This window comes from Dromaius novaehollandiae, chromosome 7 (genome assembly GCF_036370855.1).
Source record: "Dromaius novaehollandiae isolate bDroNov1 chromosome 7, bDroNov1.hap1, whole genome shotgun sequence".
Classification (NCBI taxonomy): domain Eukaryota; kingdom Metazoa; phylum Chordata; class Aves; order Casuariiformes; family Dromaiidae; genus Dromaius; species Dromaius novaehollandiae.
The window spans coordinates 21,796,578-21,816,619 of NC_088104.1; the positions used below are offsets into that span (position 1 = coordinate 21,796,578).

General features: G+C 34.6%; 1 protein-coding gene across 2 annotated transcripts in view; it reads right to left on the minus strand.

Annotated features, from left to right (window-relative positions):
• Positions 1 to 1,816: 1,816 nt before the first annotated feature.
• TTC21B (tetratricopeptide repeat domain 21B) overlaps positions 1,817 to 20,042 on the minus strand; it is a 42,723-nt gene continuing 24,497 nt past the window's right edge. Inside the window, exons 19-29 of one of the 2 annotated variants that reach the window (XM_026094122.2) lie at positions 19,497 to 19,603; positions 16,679 to 16,867; positions 12,741 to 12,851; positions 11,914 to 11,995; positions 11,024 to 11,174; positions 10,351 to 10,512; positions 9,753 to 9,948; positions 8,901 to 9,125; positions 6,222 to 6,342; positions 3,756 to 3,823; positions 1,817 to 2,783 (exon numbers count right to left, since the gene is read on the minus strand). In XM_026094122.2, coding sequence (XP_025949907.2) covers positions 2,706 to 2,783; positions 3,756 to 3,823; positions 6,222 to 6,342; positions 8,901 to 9,125; positions 9,753 to 9,948; positions 10,351 to 10,512; positions 11,024 to 11,174; positions 11,914 to 11,995; positions 12,741 to 12,851; positions 16,679 to 16,867; positions 19,497 to 19,603 — 1,490 coding nt within the window. In that variant the 3' untranslated portion in view covers positions 1,817 to 2,705. Of the gene's footprint in view, positions 2,784 to 3,755; positions 3,824 to 6,220; positions 6,343 to 7,900; positions 8,064 to 8,900; positions 9,126 to 9,752; positions 9,949 to 10,350; positions 10,513 to 11,023; positions 11,175 to 11,913; positions 11,996 to 12,740; positions 12,852 to 16,678; positions 16,868 to 19,496; positions 19,604 to 20,042 lie in introns of those variants that run through there. The other variant, XR_010389968.1, reaches the window with a different exon arrangement.

Below are 20,042 nucleotides of genomic sequence, written 5' to 3' on the forward strand. Positions count from 1 at the left end.
CACTCTTCTTTTTAAAACCTCATCCATAAAAAACAAACATCTGTGACTGGATATGCTCAGGATTGCTAATGGGAATTTAGAAACCTTTTACCAGTGTGCCATGTGAAAAAAAGCTCTGCTAAAAATTAACAAGAAAAAAATGCATGTCTCAGTTCAATTTCTATCAACTAATTTTGTATCATATCAGTGTCACGAGGCAATCTCTTACCCATCCTAGTTTTTCACTATGAAAACCAAAGAATGAGCAGATGCACATACACATTAGTCTTGCCTCTTTTGAGCACATCTCTTGTACGTAGTGATATGAAAGCACCTATTTTTATTCTCAACTTAAGTTAAACATTACTCCAATGCTACTGAGCAAGCAAAAAAGACATTAAGCCTGTAGGAGAAGAGCTATGGATAAGAGAAGTGCTGTTTTACTAGAAGCTGCTGTGGTATAGTCCACATACCTATTCTTTGAGCAGTGGAAAAAGTCCAGCATAGTTTCTTATGGATTTGTAGCCTACTGACTCCTATGGCCCAGATGCCTTATAGTTTCCCCCAGCCCCAGTGCTTTCCTGATCCTTCTATGTTTCTCATTCCACCATCATACCACTAGTTTCCCCCCAGTCTCCTAAAACCTACTTTCTCCTCAGAGCTCTACCATGTTGCTTAACTACCAGGCAAAAGCCAGGAAGCCCGTATCGTGCCACCCTCGGAGTTAGGCCCATGCTGATCGCCAGTGCCCAGGCAGAAGGGATAAAGGCTGCAGCCTAAGTTTCAAGGTTCCTTGGGGAAGGAGAGGGGCTTATTTGGGTCTTTTTCCAGCTCTAATTTTCATAGAAAGCCCATAAAATTGTTATATATTTGACACCTGTAAGTTTCTATTAATTTTATGTTAGCTTACCAATAGCTCAACAGCTACTGAAATGCAGAGGCTGGAACTGCTGTGCCCCGCCCCCCCAGGTAGCATCATTCCTGCATAGAATGAGATTTATGCAAACTAGCCTATTAAGCTACCCAAGATACAGTACCCACTTACTGATAGTCAAGATTAGATACAATTTTAAACTGGCTCCCTTTTGTAGCCTTAAGTTGTCATAAAAAAAAAATACTTTACACAATGCAAAATGTCAACATAAAAACCTAAAATTACCTATGGAACAAAATAGAAACTGGTTATTTTACAAAAAAAAATACTAGTTTTAAGAATTTCATGCCAAAATCTAATTTTTCCAAATACATAAAAATGTGCTGCTTGGATATCAAATATAGTAGCATAAGTGTTTGATTTTTTTCTCCAAAGATATGACAAAGAAAAAAAATTGATCTTTCTCCTTCATCTCCTTTATGACATGCTATTGCTCCCTTAAGGATCCGCAAGTATATTATGTGCATAAGACAGGATCATAACTCCCTGTAATTAAAACAATTTCTCCAAAAAGATGTTTTATATGGGTTGAATTAGACTAGTGATAGCTTCTGCACATACAACTCCGCTGTCTACATAGATAAGGTTTAAAGTTTAAAGGCTTCAAAATGAAAAGCAATACGCATTTCTTCTAATGGAAATCTGACAAATACGTGACTGATGGACAGTATGATTAGGAAATAAATGCTGTGCAAAAAAGTTTAGAGAATCTTTAAAAGGCTTTACTGAAAATTTTCAACAGGATTTTAATACTAGATTTTTTTTAAAAAAATGGGTTTCATTGAGACAACTATATAACTAATTTTTCAACATTAAAAAATAAAGCATGCTTAAAAATATGTAAATGCCCCCGCCCCCGCCCCCCCCCCACACACACACACTGTGGAAAGATACCCAGAGTAATAATAAAAAAATCACATTTTTATTCTGAATAAATGCTTTGCTAGGACTGAATTTCAGCATCTTAGTAATAAATGAAGACAGAGAACCTACCCTAATAAGGGCAGGCTGTCATTTTGAGTGCTATTTCAAATGGACAAAGAACAATACTGAGTTACCAAGCATTTGCTTTAAAACATTTTTTTAATGCTAAGATTCAAAGGAACAAAAGACTGTGCACTCAATCTCCTCTATACTGTTTCTCTGAAAAGAGATCACCATAGGTACTTCTATATGGAATTATGTTATGTTATTTAAAGTTTTTCCTAGAAACACAGAGAAGTGTAGTTTCCTTACTACACATAGTGTAGAATATATATGAGTTTTTTGAAAAATAGATTTGAAAAGCACTTACAGTAAATAAGTCACTAGTGCCCTAGCTGTGGGTGAATCATTTTATCTAAGATACACTTGGGCAGTATTCTGTAGAGATGTTCATGGTTTTACATTTGTTATTTTTAGTTTTGGATGACACGCTACATATTGCTCATGTAACAGTATTACAGACCTAAGTATCTTTATACACAAATAACATCTGTTCAAACTGCAAAAACACCAATTGTCATCTAGATTCCTATCTATCTTCAAAAATTATAATGAACATACTTTTTGATATTAATATATTAAATCCTTGTGTATAAAAGACTCCTTTGCTGAATAAAGATAAATAAAATTCCTTTCAGGGCTGCAGTTTTCTTCTTTCTTGAAAATAATCTAGATCTCTAATACAATTCAAATTCTTCATATTTCTGATTCTTTTGTGCTGATATGCCTTCTGTCACTGCAGTACCTCATTCATAATTTCCAAAGTCAGATTAAGCACATACACAAATCAATGAGCCATAAAAAAAATTCAATTTCTTAATGATGCACGGGCCTTGTCAAGTATTTCCTTTCTGATCTTTGGATAGTTTGGGTGTGCTTCAAGGACCTGTCAAAAGACAAAAAAACCAAAAAACCCAAAACATACACAAATGTAGAGAGTTCTGTGTTTAAAAGGAAGGAATACTGTGGTTGGTTATTCCTCGCATCACTGAATTTACATGTCATAAAACTCAATAATAATATGACCAATTTGTTTAAAAATGCACAAGTATTTAACTGTAGCTAGAGAGAGGTCAAGACCAGATGTGTCAAAGAGACACTGCTTCCCTTCCACTCTGCCCTGTGACCTTAGCAGGAAAAATGCAGACGCTTTAGCTTTTGACACCTAGGTGGTTTTAAACATGCATTCAGAAGAGCGATCTCCAGAGACATTGCCGAATTTTTAAGCGTACTTTCTCTGTAACGATGAAGTATTCTAATGTTTCCACTCCCTTGGGCTCTTTCTTGCTATAACCATCCACTTCATCTTCTTGCCCTCCAATTCCCTCCTCTTCCTTATCCTTCAATTCAATTTATCCTCTCCAGCTCTCTTCATTTCCCCCACAAAGTCGGAGCAAATGTATTTAATTTCATTATCGTAATGTTCACTCTGCTGGTGTAACTGTACCCCCTTCCCTTAATCTTTAGCTGCTCTATATATGCTTGGACCATACAAACAAAGTACTGGAAGTCACTTCCTACCAGTTTCTTCTGATATTAAGATCTGATCAACTTCTTCAGCTACGTTTCTGTATGATTTACCAACTTGCAACCACAGGGCCAAAAGAAGGAGTTGCCACTTGGATATGATCCCACATAAGATATCCAGCCACTTCTTCCTCCCCATTTACTGGTGGCCAGAGAGCTCAAGGTAAAGCAGATGGATTATGTAAGAGGATATTTAATGCAAGCTTATTAAACTGGACATCCTTCTGTTGTTAAGCTGTATATTTTGTAAATATTAAAGTCAACAAAAAGAAACAGTATGTGAAAGAGTCACCATAGTAAAGAGAACATTAAGTATGTATAAAAATTTTACCTTATGACAAACATCAATTGCATCAACATATCTCTTTCCTTTCAGGTAATTGAAAGCAAGCTTGTATCCTGTAAGCAGCAGGAAAGAAAAGGTGACAGTTACTGTTTCTGTATTAACTAATGAAACCATCACATTCAAATTCATTTTGTCCACTGTATATTTCTGCAGTTAGTATAATTGTTTTCTAATACTCTTTCACCCAAACCTGTAAAGATCAAAATATCTGTTGTTCTTAAACTCGCTTCAAATAGTAAATAAAACTCTTCACGCTAGTAGTTATTTTTGAATCAAAAGGCAACAATATTCCAATGAGTATGTGTTACTACAGAGAACACCTAAAGGTTGCCCTTGTTCATTTACTGCAGTACCCCACGTAACTTCTCACTGTAGTTTACAATACACTGCTCCTCTAGAAACAACAACAACAAAATCAACAATTCCTTTATTAAAAGATGAAAATGAAAAGATATCAGGTTAGCAAAAACAAACTAGGGAATTAAAAATGCTACTTTGTTTCACTGTCAGCAGACCATAGATTAAAAAAGAATACATGCCAAGTCCCATAGCAACATGTCAGGCTGATTTTCAGGGTAATAGACACAGCTTATGTATACGAGCGTGGACAGAATTCAGGACTGAGAAAAAGGTTAAAAATATGTAATTTCCAAAAGATGGTAAAATGGAGTTTGGAAGTTCAAACCTTTCATTTACAAATCTATCCTTCTCTAGCAAATGAGTAAGAGGGATCTGAGACCAGTTTTTATGGTTTTACTTGGCAGCCCCAGTTTTTGCTGCTTTAGCCATTTTAGTTTTAGGGCATGGCAATTCTAAGTCTCAGAATGCTGTACAACAAAACAGAAGACAGAGCATACAGTGCCTTTAATTTGACCTTTAATTTTTTTGTAGGTAAGATCATTATACGTTTCACTTTGCTAAGGCACTCTTATGCAGACACCAAATGACAATCAGATTTTGTATTTTTGCCCAATTCTGACCCTCAAGAGGGTTTCAAAATAGCAAAAAAAAGTTTTAATGCATGTTTACTGCAAACTCAAGAAATTACCACACCTTTTTGCTGTTAAAAGCACCTTTTTGCTATTAAAATTGTATTTAATATATTTATTTGAACAATAACTAAGATCTTGGCCAAGACATCCATGGATCCTTCTATAAGACAATTAAAATTACTGCATTCAAGCTCTTACTTAATCTGGAGATTTTTTCCATATAAACAGAGTCAGATTTCTAGCAGTCCTTTTTAGTTCTGTTTTGACATTCGAGTCTTATTTCCGCTTTCACTCTCCTGATTTTGTGACCCAGAATATGCAGGGTCATATCTAGTTTTGGCAATCCATCCATGCCTGTCCATTACTATATCTTTAACTGTATTACAAAAGCAGGAGCTAAACAACAACACATTTAGCTCCATTAACAAAACACTTATTTCTTTATTTTACAGAGCATATCAGATATAATCATGAACCCAGATCATTGTGGCATCCAGGAGCTGCAGCTAGAAGAACAACAGGTATGACAGTTCATATGCATAACAATTATAATCATGCTAAAAAGCACTGGTGTTTCAGTCAACACTGAAAGCTGTCTCACCCTAACACTAAAGAGAATAAGGATGAGGAAAAAAAAAAAAAAAAAAAAACTGAAACAAAAAACCTACCACACGTTACAGACTGCAAGAAGTATGTATTTTTCCAAGCACAAGATCTATCTCAAAAATTTATCCCAAAACTGAGAACAAAAGTTGGGAAAACCACTATCCTTGGGACCTAGAGACAGACCACAGGAAATGAATAGTGAAGGGGATTATAGCCTATGTACAGTTTTTAAAGGATTTCCTATATTAAATAGTCTAAAAATATGACAGACTTCTATTAACCATCTGAAGTGGAACTTTAATATTATCCCAAGCTGTCAGTTGAGCAATTTTAAATGATAGATAAAACATTTAAATAACATTTTAAAAATCCTTAGTCACGTATACATACTCATATCCATATAGATATTTGTCTGATGACCAAAATGAAATAGTTAAATCAATGATCTGCCACCATATGATATAGAAGTACTATAAATAGTTCTAGTATGTGATATGTACTAGTATATGTCTAGTATTCCTATAAACACATTCAAAATGCATACTGTACTTAGATCAGTATATAAGTTGTTTACAAAGACATTAAACTATAAAACTATTCCAAACTAAACCTTGTGGGGAAGCCAGCTATAACTGGAAACTTCTTAAGTATTATAAAATTGCTATCTCTTGCCAGGAAGGCTCCTCAAGTGACTGCTGAATGGGCCTTTAGCCATTTAAGGCTTTTATGAGAAGACAACTAGTAAACACACACTACTTCTTTGGAAAATTAAATGCAGTCTTTCCAATAAAAGGTGGCTGTTTCATTTCTACTGTATTGCCAGAAATCATAAATGTAGGCTGTATAAACATACCTATTGTTGGATTCGTTTGGTTTCCGTATTTCCAGGCCATCTCATAATTTATTGCTGCATCCCTATATGCTTGTTCTTTTTCCATTATGTATCCCATGTATTCATAAGCCTTGCAACATGACTGCAAAATATAAGTATTCATTCAAAGTTTTATTTGGAAAAGCTCATATAGTACTGACAGCCTAATGCTTAAACACTTGAAATCTGTACAGCTAGAAAACATAAATAATATTTGTGTTAACTTCTATGACATGTTATTCTTTATTTAAAATATCAGTAATACAAATCAGCTGTATGGAATTCTGCACAGTGACTTTCTAAATTACTCTGAGTAAATACAGAGTAAGTACAGAGTTCTTCACAGAGGATACAGTTAATCTTCCAAAAGTGTTTAGAGCCTCCAGAAGGCCAGTAGATACCTCTCTTAATAGTAATAATCTTTTATGGCAGCCACATTTCAAGTCCAGTCTGAAAGTATTAGATCTTCCACAAATACTGTTTCACTATTTCTTAAAAACAAAAAAAAGCTTTTTCTTAGCCTTATTTTTGGAAGATGTTTTGCATTACAATTTTCCATTTAAAGCAAAACAGAGACAAAAATATCCCAAACAGAACACCAACTATTAAATATTTCATCTTGAATAATTGCAACTGGCAAGGTACAAGCAACTGAAAAGCAAATTCCAGAAAGTTTCAAACACTACATAAAACCATTAGTTTCAATTGTTACACCTACATAAAAAATCATTTAATTCCATATTTAAAACCTTTCTGCATTCAGAAAAAAATAACCCTGCAGAAATCTTGTATTAAGTATATAAATCAAATAAGCAAAAATGCAAATTATTTTAAGGTCTTAGTTTGAACAGCTTATAAGCTTGCAAGTTTACATGGTGTTGTCAGTAGGCCAAATATTTTCAAGGCAAAAATGAAACGATCATAAAAATATGCACCTAGTTTTATCATACAACAGAGCAAAGATAAATATTGATAGATAAATTATATTCAGTCTTTAACTTTGCCATTCCCAATTAGGCTTCCAAAGTCTACTGATGAAAAGTGCGCACATCACAGCATATTGGGATAAACAGAGTACCTGGAGGATGAGGACAATGTATTCCCTACAGTCTCTCCCATTTGTGATAAATTGGGGGGGACAGGGCGGCTCAAAATCCAGGAAGTCAGTAAGAAACCCAAATTTCATAGAAAAAAAAGCCTGCTCATTGGGCTCTCACTGATTTGAGATACAGCTCATGGACTGAAATTCTAAGCCTTTTAAATGGAAACAAACCCGTACTACATGATATTAGGCTTTTGTACAATCTTCACTCAACATATTTACTTGCACCGAATATATATAAATCCACATCATTATTTCTGATTGCTAAAAACAAACCTAAAAACTAAATAATCAGAATAATGTGTTCTCTCAATCTAATCAAATCCTCTAACTTGGAATATATTTTTTTTCTACGTCATTCTCCAATATCTAAAACAGTCATGATCTAATTGTACAGTATGATTCCTGCCTGGCTTCCTTCTTTGTATGCAAGCTGAAGAAAAAGCAGCATCTTCACTGTGCTGTGCTGGTAAAGAAGCAGAGTTGCAGATTTCTAACTTGCTATCCTTCCTCCTATTATCCAGAGCTTGTTTATGTAAGTACTTCAGGCATCTCAAACCTTTTAGAAGAAAACAAATTATTTGGTAGTCTGATGTAGACTATGCCTTTGGAGCTGTGTGGATATTTCTGCAGCAAGATGTCATTCGTGGTATAGACGTGACCAGCAGATCATCTATTTTGAGCTATGTCTTCTTTTGAAAGATGATTCACATATGTCTGCCCTGCAATAAGGATTTTACAGCTTCCCTTGGTCATCTGGACAAGCAAGCAACTGTCCTCATAGTTAGAACTTTTTCTTAACTAAATTCAAAACAATTTTCTGAAAAATGAAACTGAACATATCCTATTTTAAGAGGCATCTCAGCAGAAGTACATGATACCATTATGCCAGCATCTGTGGTGGTTGCCTCTTAATTTTATGTGTAAAAATAAAACGAGCACAAGTCTGAAAAAGTCAAAAGCTAAGACCCACAATTGTTCCTGTAGTCAAAGCAGAATATTTTGCAATTTGCCTGCTCAGAAATCCTGAGGTAAAGCATAAGGACTTGTCTCAAGTCAATTTACAAAATAATAGCTTCACAGCAGAGAATTAATACAGGCCTTATTATAAAAAATACTGCATAGCAGCAGGCTTGCAAAATAAGGCTTACAAACTTAAATGTTTAAAAATATATTTCAAGATAGGAAGATAACATCCCTTAATAAACAGAGCAAGTGCCCACAATTTTTATGGCTACATTTTCAATGGCTTTTACAAGACTTGGTGAAATGCATCTCTGACATTCCATGAACACCTTCAGACTGTAGTGTCACCACAGCTAAGACTTGCATAAATTGCTTACTGAATATGAATAAAAATGACTACGAAGCATTTACAAACAGATTTGTTTTCTGTCCTCCAGAGCAAATTGCTGGATCCCTAGTTTGCTTTGGTCTACTTCTTAAGTTAAATACTAGGCAGCTGGGAAAAAGATACATTTTGCAAGCATTTTTCAGAGGCAAACTAAACATTCAGATGAATTATAATGGAAGGTTGTTTTTACTATGTAGTCACTTACCCTGTTATGACGAAGGCATCGTTTTAATAAATCACCTGCCATATCATATTTTGCAGATTGAATATATATATCAGCAAGCAGAAGCCAACTCTTTTCAAACTCCTCTGCATCGATGGGATTCCAATTCATTTTTGAAATTCGTTTTAACTGATTTCTGGCTCGTGGAGTCTGTTTTAAGATCATGTAGGCTGTGGCCATTCCCAGAAGTGCTGGTATATGATCCTTCTGCAATAAAAAGCGTAGTTGCTTGGGTTTTTTTGTTATTGTTTTGAGAAAAAAAAAAGTTTTCTAAATTAAGACTTTCAGTGAACATCAGAAAGTTAGCTTGCACACCTCTTTTGGGTTGTGCCATAAATAGGATTATGGTAGTAAATTAAAAAAATGTCCCCTTCTCCCATCATCACCATCTTTTATGCAGATGGATCACTTTGCACTGGAATATAAATTCCATCAAATTGGCAATAGAGTACATGAAGGCAGCTTATACCAAGTTGTTTGTGCTTACAGAAGACACTGTATGAACTTATCAGACATGCTGTTGGCAAAGACTGCGAATTAGAAAACAATAGACCCAACAATCCAAGCCAAAAATTCAATTCACATTTTAGTAATTGTAGCAAGGTTGGCATACAGTTAAAGTTCGCAATTCAATGGAAAACTTAAAAAGATTTGCTGAAAATAACATCTTTTACATCAATTTGAAATAAAACATTCTTCATGAGAAAAATAAAAACCTCAGAATCAGTATTGTTAAGACACATCATAATATTTCTGAATGTAAACTGTGAGATTAGTTAAATAACCTGCCATGTATGAGGCAGGACAGTGAGGAGGATGAGACAGATTACTAACCTCAGCCACGACGATTTCAGTGAAAGCGTTCAGTGCTCGTTCAACATTTGATTTCTGTTTGGTTGCCATGAGACAATAATTTTCCATGATTCGCAACTGAATGTGACCCTGAACAGTCTGTGGTTTGAGTTCTTTGAGGAGATTTTCTGCTGTTCTCACTGCCAACTGCACAGACTCCTGCTTCTCTGTTGAATTACTATTATAGGAAAGAAAGTGTTTGTAAAAACCATTTTTATTATACGCCAAATTATGAGTTACTACAGATTCCATGCTAAAGGCATACTATTTTGTATAACATGTATCTGTTATATAGGTATTCTACATTGATTGTCTTCTGTAACAAAGGCAATTCCAACCTATCTAAGGCGGCAGGTTTTTAAACCTACAAGAGACTAGAATTCCAGATAAAATCCTCTTTATTTTCTGTTTGGAATTTGATAGGTTTCTTTCATAGTCCAGGATAGTCTCTCACAGTATAGTAGGTATAATACCCAAAGCATTAGACGAATTCAATTTCTAGTACTTCAGATAAGGCACATTATTAAGGGCGCAGCAGGGGGACTTAAGAACACAAACAGTATTTACTTCATTTGCTTACCCTATGTCAGCATCCAAATTTTCAAAAACTTCACCTCCTACGGTTTCATTATCTGGGTTCAAACAAATTTCAATCATGTTATAAACAGCATTCTGTCCCCAGTCACTGTCCTTTCGAGCTTTATTAAAATGTCGGAGTGCATCATTTGGTTCACCTGTATACCTAAATGAAGAATTAAAATATTTAAGCTTAAGTAAAACTCCATCCCCCAAACCCCACCCAAAACCCAAGAAGAAACTCAAGCATTTAAAAAACAAATCACATACTTGCACACATTGAAAATACAAGTTTTGAACAGCATGCACATTATTGCAATGAACATGTTTTTGCAGACTAAAAACAGTCTAAGAAATTCTAAGAATTGAAAATAAGAAATGTTATTACATTATTAAATCAACAAGAATATCCCTTTTAACAAACACCAAATATGAAAGATGCATGCAAGACAGATTAAATGAACAGCTTCACTTTCAAAAGGAGCTCACTGGAAAGTATTTTAGAAGAGATGAGGAAACCTATCCTAAAATCTAAGCTAGCATCTAAAGCAAAGTAATGCTATAGTACCTGGCACAATATAAGTAGGACCTTTGAATGATAACAGACAACAAGAAAGTTACTTCATTTATGTATTACATAATCAAATAAACCTTATCTTAATTATAATTGCAAATACCAAAGATATAGTCCTTTGCAGTAGTGAAAGCCTGGTTCAAGTTTCGTTCTGGAAGAATGTTTCTCAGCCATTAAAAGAAATCTTGGGACTTCTTCTAGCTTCCCAGCTCTTCTTAACAGATCAATTAATCGTGAAAGGGTTGCATAATTATCTAAATATACAATAATGAGACATTATAATTCCAGTTAATTGTAGTATGAATAGATTTAGAAATGAAAAGCCTCATTTTTCAGATACAAAAATACAATGTGTAATACATAAGGCATATTACATAATGACAACAGACTAAAAGAGATAACAAGTGATACTGATCTTTTACAGCTTTTTTAATAGTATTGCAAGTACAATTGTACTTCACTTTCAGAAACACCCAAAAGCTATTTGCTATTGCAAATAGCTCAAAGAAACTTCATCCTGTCAGGTTCAAGTTTCTTATATTAATCTTCAAAGGAAATGCTAGGTTTGTGTGTATACACCTTGATATCTTTAGCACAAGAGAAAGTGCTTTACGGTTACAATTAAATAACCCTGTAGCTATATTTGGCTTTAGGTAAGCAAGACATTATTTCTCCTAGGTACAGTAATTTACATTGTGGCAATGTAATTGTCACATCTTCTCCTACAGTAACAACATTTTTTTGAAAATATGTATATATACACATATATATACACACAAATAGAAAATGTTTATATAAAATTTAATTTTACATACATACACCCTTATATATAAAAATATATTTTAGAGTGTACAGTGGCCTAAAATATACCTTATATTTTAGACAACACATTTCTTTTTAATAACACAAAGCATTTTTTTTTAAGATGTGTGCTTCTAGCTCATTAGACTTGCATATCAGAAATAATTAAAGATATCACTACTAAGTATTCACCTGGCTTACGTTCTAGGAGCTGCTGGAAATGAAAGACAGCTTGTTCATAATCTTGCTTCCTGAACATGATATCAGCCATCATCTACAGTAGTGACCCATTTAGAGAAAACAAAACAAAAACATTATAAATGGCATTTTATAATCAACTGTGGTTCTTTAAAACTGCGGTTCTTTAAAACTGCGAGCTGAAACTATAGCTTTAAAGAGTTCCAGGAACTGTGCAAGAAGCAACTAAGTGTAGTTGTCATTGGTTTCTTTCTTAACATCTGGAGAATAAGCACACTATAGACACAGACACACATAATAGTGAGCAGGTACAGCTTCTCTACTCATTTTTCACTTAAAGTATAAATTAGAAAGAAACTAAGACCTTTTAATGTACATCTCTAATATGTTTTGGTTTTACTTGAATATTTATTCTTATTTTTGCTTCCCAGAAATGCAGATTAAGCATTTTTTTGTTAAGATGTTTGATTCAGTATTACTGTGCATGGAAAAATAACTTTTTCCCTGACCATCAGTCAACCATTAAAAGTATATCTGTTAAGCCATGCCTTAGTCAATCTTGTAACTACTATGTCTTCCTCTACTGGTATTTTAGCACACTTTTTGCATTGAGATAAAAGGAAGGTTACGAATGCTAGAAACTTTGTACTGAATTATCATCAAGCATAAACAGGAGAACATTTTCTTGCAAAAAATTTTTCACATTTTTGAAATCAGATAATGCAGACTTTCAGGAGTAATATTTATAGTTCCATCACATTTTATACAGGATATACACCTCAAAAAACTTCTGATATAGAATTAGTACAAAAGTACATTACCATTGTAGCTGCTTCATTATCTTGGTCATTCTTCAGTAACAGCGAACACTGGTGTTGACAGGCATCAGTATCATCTTGTGCAAGATATAAACGTGCAAGTTCCAACATTGCCTGTAGATAAAAACATTTAACCATATGTAATTCAAAGATATAAGAAAGCTCATTCAGTTCTAAGGGCGTTAACCTGAGATTTGAGACCCTCAAGTACAATTTTCTTCCCTTCTAAAACAAAAGCTTTCTCTGCTGTTTAGTGTGGGCTCTTGGCCAAGTAGTTTCACTTATTTCCATTCCCTCACCTGTAAAATGGATATATTTTCTGCTTCAAAGGGATATGCTGGAGGTATATTGAAAACAGATGCTTAGTATTGCTCTGAAGATAATACCTTTATCTTCAGTTAAAAAAAGAAAAAGTTCACTTGGAAAAAAAAAAAAAGGAAATGCAAGTAGTTTTAAACTCATTGACAGAAGCCAATCTCATCAACATTTACTGATTAGTATTAGAGTATCAGCAAATTCCAGCAGCTTTCTTATTTGCATTTTCAAGCCCATGAAGCCTGTGTGTGGATCTATTTCTGAGAAGCAACTACAGTATAGATATTAACAAACTGAAATTTGCATAAGCATGCATCATTAAGACTGAAGTCCCATCATTCTGAATAAAATCCCTCAAAAGTCTGTAAACACCAGAGTTACCACAGATTTAATTAAGTTGCCATTGAAGTAAAAGGGAGTTAAACCACCTACAAAGTAAAACTGTCAGTAGAAAAAATGGTAAGCAATAATCACTCCTGGTTAATTTTAAAGTTTTTCTTTTTGTTGATTTTGTTTTTAAAAAGGAGGCATTTATAATTGCATCTCAATTCTCCCTCTGGTTACACTTGTGAAAGGCACTCCTGAATACAAATTGTATTTTGAACATCCTGTTCAACATAAGCTTATTTGCATAATATTTAACAACTGTTCTGTGTATTTTCTACTAATTTATTCCCCACAGTTACTAAGGTAGCCAATATAATTCTTGTTTTACAGACCAGGCAACTGAGCAACTGACATCCCCGAAGGCTACAAAATAATCAGCAGGAACAGAAAAAAAAAAAAGAAAAAGAAAAAAATTTAGTTAACCTTATACTGAAAGTCCAGAACACATTTACATTAGCATACTTCAGTGGATTTAGTATTAACCAAGATAAGTTCTAACATCTTTTTAATACAAATAAATCAGTACAACATCTGCCTTGCTATTTTGTCAAGGCAACTGATTACAAGTCTCAGGTTACACAAAATTCAATTTCTCCCAACCTTTCTATTAGCTCTTCTATAAATACATTAAAGCCTTACTCACTGGCCACAGGAAAAGGGCAAAAAGGTTAAAACAAAACAAACCTGCAAGAAAAGAACAAACAAGCTATACAGGAAAATATATCCCTCACAACTGAACAATTCTTTCAAGCTTCTGTTTAAACAGTACACACATGCATCTCTGACCATAATCACAGAACTGCCTTCAGCAAATGGAAGGAAAGAAACAAAAAATCCCCAACATTATTTCCAATATAGCCCCTGGAGATCTTTGGAATGTGTTACTCTTGCGTACATTCCGCCAGCAAAGTAGACATATGCATAACCTTAGAAATTATGACCATGGCTGGGTGTATGGCAAAAAATATCGGGCACTGCAAAGTTTGTGTTTTGCTTAGTACTGTGTTATCTACTTATTCAAATATATGCTATGTAATTCCAACACAGGAACCCAAGTGAGCAAGGAATGGCATGCATATGGAGATAGCACATATATAAGAATTTTAATTATGGAACCATAATGAAAACTTTCTCCAAGCCACTGTTCCTACATGCATACCAGAAGATTTGGAAAAAAAACAAAACAAAACAAACAAAAAAAACCCACAGTAAAACCACAGTATTCTAGTTGAGAGAGACTTCCCGCTTGGAGCATGGGAAGAAAACCAAGGAAACTGGACATCTACACCGGATCCTAGTGACTGGAAGCTGTATCTAAATCTCCAGTTCCGACTCCAACCTCAAAACAATGATACTGTGAAGTGATACTCACGTGTTAATCCACGTCTGCATTTGGAAACTGCATTACCTCCTATTTGGTAAGAGAAACAAGGACTCTAGAGTATTACCTACAAGGTCTAACTATGTGGAAAAAAAAAAAAACTTCATATGGGTTGCCATCTCCTCAGTTAGCTGAATAATTTGGTTAATACATGTCAATTCTGTTCTGGGTTACTTTGGCTCAAGTCCAGGATGAAATAAGGTATAGATGGTATCAGACAAGGGAATTGCCAGTTCTTCCATGCATAATCAAGGAAAGTAACCCCCATGAGGGCACGAAAAAATGGGCATGTAATTAACAGCTCAGATTTAAATTTCACGATAATATAAGCATTCAATTCAGATCTTGTACTAGCAATGGTTTTAAAAATGAAGGGCAGCAAACAAGCTCAAGTCTACTGAAACTACAGGCAGAGAGAGATGATTCATTTATTGTAGCTGTTGGTTACAGAGCTGTTGCTTTCAGTACTCTAAACAGGGAATAAGATGTCATTGTATTTCATGTTGCTTGTGAGAAAGTATTAAAGCAAAAAAAAAAAAGGCAAAAAACCCCCACCCACCTCTCTAGTTAAAGTGCACAAAACAAAGATATGTCAGTGCATAACATACATTGTAACAATGGGAATTTCAGTTGTGAGCTTTTAGCAAGAAATGCAGGGAAATGCCATGCTTGTATTTCAGTACTGGTATGAAGAAAAGATGTATGCTTTGATCCTGAATTACTGGGACTGCACACCATCAAAGCCATAGCCGTACCTATATTAGCACAGGCAGTCTCCTGGCTTTTAACAGCAGAATGAGCAAATCTGCCTCCTTTGAAGATTTTAAGGATATTTTATTCCCTCTCCCAATTTTTTTTCCTTTATCCTTCTTGCAAGTTGCCTTGAAGTTGCCTGTCTCAAAGATCCTGAAGCTGTAGCTTTGGAAAGGCCCTAGATTCTTAGGAGCACAAGGCATGAGCATTAAGTACTAAAACCAGGTGACATGCTGATTATTTAGCAGCTGGTGAACCTGAGAGCTGTGCAACAAAAAGAAAACGAGAAGCTAAATAAATCTTCACATACACCCAAATATACAATAATGTACTTATGCTAGAACATTATGGAAGTAAATTTGATAAAAATTTATTTTTAATCTAAGAAAACCTGAAGTTGACACTTATTTTTGGTTCCGATAGACAGTGGTCATTGTAAATTTCTCAGCTCTTCCCTTCTCCCTCTGTTATTTCTAGAGCACAGGACTACTAAATTGGAAGAAGGAAGAGGGAATAAAAATAAGCTCAAATTTACCAGCAATTATCAACAGGCAGATTTGTGGGAAAAAGATCAGAAAAGAAAGTAGCAGCACAATAATCACTGCTGAACAATAGCAAGTTATTAAAACCAGAACACTACCAAGTACAGTGAGAAGTCTAAAACTGTTAAAACAAACAAAAGATGGAAACAAACCATCTGAACGGACTGAGGACACTGGGACTTCATTCCAGACCACAGGCAACAAGCAGGACTGGCACAACCTCTGCTATTTCCCTGCTCTACCTTACACGTCCTCCACTGGTGCACGAAGACAGGTGGATTGTACGGTCTAATGGACAATTCAGATTGAATGCAGAGAACCACTTGAATGAGAAATTGCGTAAACAGACAGGAATTGGTAGTAAATAAAACTTTTATCAAAATAAACACGGAAAGGAAGAAACTCCAAAGTAGAAACAAATACAAAAACTTTAAAAGCTTTGTGTACATCATAAAGCAGACATAACTAATATATACTTCTATACTGTGGATAATTGGAAAAATCTATTTTAGATATCGTGATGGAATGAAAAGCAACGTAAAATAGCCAGTGGGAGGACTGACCTTGTTATCGGTTTCACAGTGAACAAGAGCTTCTTTGTAAAATCTAATTGCTTTTTCATAGTTTCTCTGGGCTGTAGAAAGTTTTGCAATCTCAGCACAAATTTCAGCTGCTAACTGTTTCTGTGCCGGAACTGCATCCAGCTGTTCTATCTGAGCCCGTTTAAGTACTCTGGCTTGTAATTCCCGAGCCTAGTAGAAGAAAAGAATAAAGAATGACTGATGAAAATTTTTCAATGGAATGAATGTTACAAGCCTATAAATGCAAATTCTCCTGTGCATTTTATAGATATAACCCCCAAATAATAATAAAAAAACAGGTAAAAATGTCCCTGCTTCACAAAACAAATAAAACCAACAAAACAAAAACCCAAATATCCCTCCTTCAACAACCATGTTAAATTGCTTCATCTCCCCAAAACCCACATTAAAAGCACACTGAAAAGCAACCTAGTGTTTAACACTTCCAAAGAGACAGAATTCCAATATATTTTTTTTAAATACTCCTTATTACAAGTATATGCCAATGCAATACTTCCCAATCCAAAATCTACACTTCATACAATGTCATTTTGAGGTAACCATACATTTTGTTATATGTAAGAACAGCGCATTAAAAAAAAAAAAAAAAAAAAAAAAAAAGTCAGGGAGAATTCTAATTTATCCCTCACATACTGGATGAAGAGGGTGGTATGAACAAAATCCCTTAGGTAAATCTGTGTATAGATTTCCTTAACTTTTATTAGGGAGAATATATCAGTACCAAAGGTAAATGTGTCAAAGGACTGTCTTTCAGTCTGTCTCTGTAGCAACGGCACTAGTGAGACTTAATTAAAACTGAAGTTACTCTTGTGATTATATGGATTAGTTAAATATTACTAATATTTAGGGCAAATGCATTAACTTCAATTAAGATGTCACATTTTTATTGGTCTATATTTCCTCCATTTTTTATGTCTTGCATTATTTATAACTAATGTCTTCTCTAATTTAAATGGTTATGCTCAAATTTATAACTAATGGAGTTGCAATAACAAAAATAGTGGCCTAGGACATCATTGAACAAAGCCTAGTTATTAAAGGGAAAAGCAATGCTTTGGCACACAAACTCTACAGTTTTGCTTAGAGCTCTTTCTTCATCATCTCCATGGGTTCCTGTTAATAACTTGCTTTTTTTCAAATCTGTTTTATAACATCAAAATTATTCAATAGAAGTGCTACATAACTTTTTTTCCCCTTCTCTAATTTTTTAAAAAATTAAGCTTTTGATAAGGTGGATAAACAAGACCTGAAGGGCCCAAAGTCCTTTATTAAGCACAAAACTCAGCAAAAATGCAAAAAAAAGTCTTTGTTTTTTGGAGGATCTTCACTTACGGAGTGATTAAGGTTATAGCAGGAGCAAGGAAACAGAGCTCTTTATTAGCATTAGATGCCCCAAAAGAATAAAATGTCAGATAAGGGAATAGCTACACCCAATTCTGATTATACTCGATCTGTTCTCTTTGATTTCAACCCAGAATTCTACCCAGCTAGTATACCTCAGATAGCAGACTGCTTAAGCAGAAAGGAGAAGCCTAACTATCTCAACTTCAAAATCTGAGAAGAGCTGCTCACTCATTTAAAAGTTCACCAGCTGAAGAGATGGAAGCTCTAATACCATTTGCTTTTTCTTCTTCCCTACCTTTTCACCCAGTAAGGAAGAAGAATAAACAGACATAGTAAAATCTGGGGGGTAATTCTCATATCCCTCTGAAAAGCAAGGGAAGAAAGTTGTTTAATGAAAGAGGTAGTAATATGATTGTGCAGTCACTCCTACTGAAATAATCAGAATACAGGTGTTTTTGTAGAAATGAATGTGGCAGTAAAGGTGAAGCAGCAGAAAGACTTCAAAGAGAATGGATACAAGGAAGGGCGGTTGTGAGGCCAGTAACAAAAACAGCGACAAAAAAAGGGGAGAGAAACAGTCCTGAAATGATAAAACAATTTAATACATCTTTTTATTTCTTATGTAAAATTATCCTTCTAACCAATCTATGTGACTGACTCTTCTTGATGTTACCAAGGCTTATTGTTTGTGTAACGGAATTAAGGTGTAATGGAAGAGCAAAATGTATTGACACATCATCTTACTTTGCTTTCCAATACAGAACAATTTAGGGAAAAAAATCCTTGACACATTTAGTATTTGTGTGTTAAGAAATTATCTTTTGAATAGATAAAACTTATCTCTAGCTTCCAGTTCTGCTCCTTTCAAGCCTCATTCTGAGTGATAATGTTCAACTCTACAATTAACAGAACTTATTATTAATGCTTTCTTTAGGGAGGAAAGAAGAAAACACACAAAAAGCACAAAACAAAAACCAAGGATACCACAAGGCAACATGCATCCACTAAAAGCTGTACCAGATTGTTCTGTGACTAGTCTTCAATTCCAAGCTAAAGCTACATAAGCTAGCTGTCTTCATAGTTGCTTAAACTATGCTCCACAAAAAAAAAACCCTCATACTATGAATCCAGGCTTCCAGTGGTACCTTCAATTCTGTTCTGGAATGAATCCAGGCTTCCAGTGGTACCTTCAATTCTGTTCTGGAATTCAGATGATACTGGTCACAAAAAGCTTCTTTTTTTTTTCCTAATCACTTATGTTCTTTACATTTCATATCAGTCACTGGTATGAAATCACTGTGGTCATTTCAATCACTCATGGTTTATCACTACCATGTGTGAGTTTCTCCTCATTCACAAAAAATATTATAGTCAGAACCTGTGATAAAAGCGAAGACAATACAAGCTTTTCTAATTTTTTTTTCCCTCCCTTTACCTGTTGTAAGGAAGCAATAGCTTCATCATTCTTCTCCATTTTGCTGTAAATTTTTGCCAGAAGAGCCTGGTAACGTCCATCTTCCATCAGAGAAGACAATTCATTAACTATAAAAATAACATTAAACAAACATCATTCTTTCAAGAAATGAACCTGGGAAGTTCAAAGAAATATGAAGCTCCAGGCAAAAGTTTAAATGAAAAGTTTGCAGCTCAGGTTTTAAGTGTTTAGGATTGTGATTTGACTCTATGCTTGGAGTTAACAGGTAATGGAAGGAGTAAGCATTACATGACCTATGAACAGAGTGAGATTTGAGGCAGAAAGATGTTGAAGATCCATTTAAAAAGCATACAAAAAAATTATACATTAGTCTGTCTATTTGCATTCTCAGAAATACATGAGAGAAAGGCTTCTGACTTAAATGGAAAGGGGAGTAAAGTTCATCCTAATATTTCTTGTATAAAACCTCCCTCAAGGCAATGAAAAATGTCCAAACCAATTCAATAAGCATGTAAGTGTACCCAAAAAGCATAAAATCTTATCATG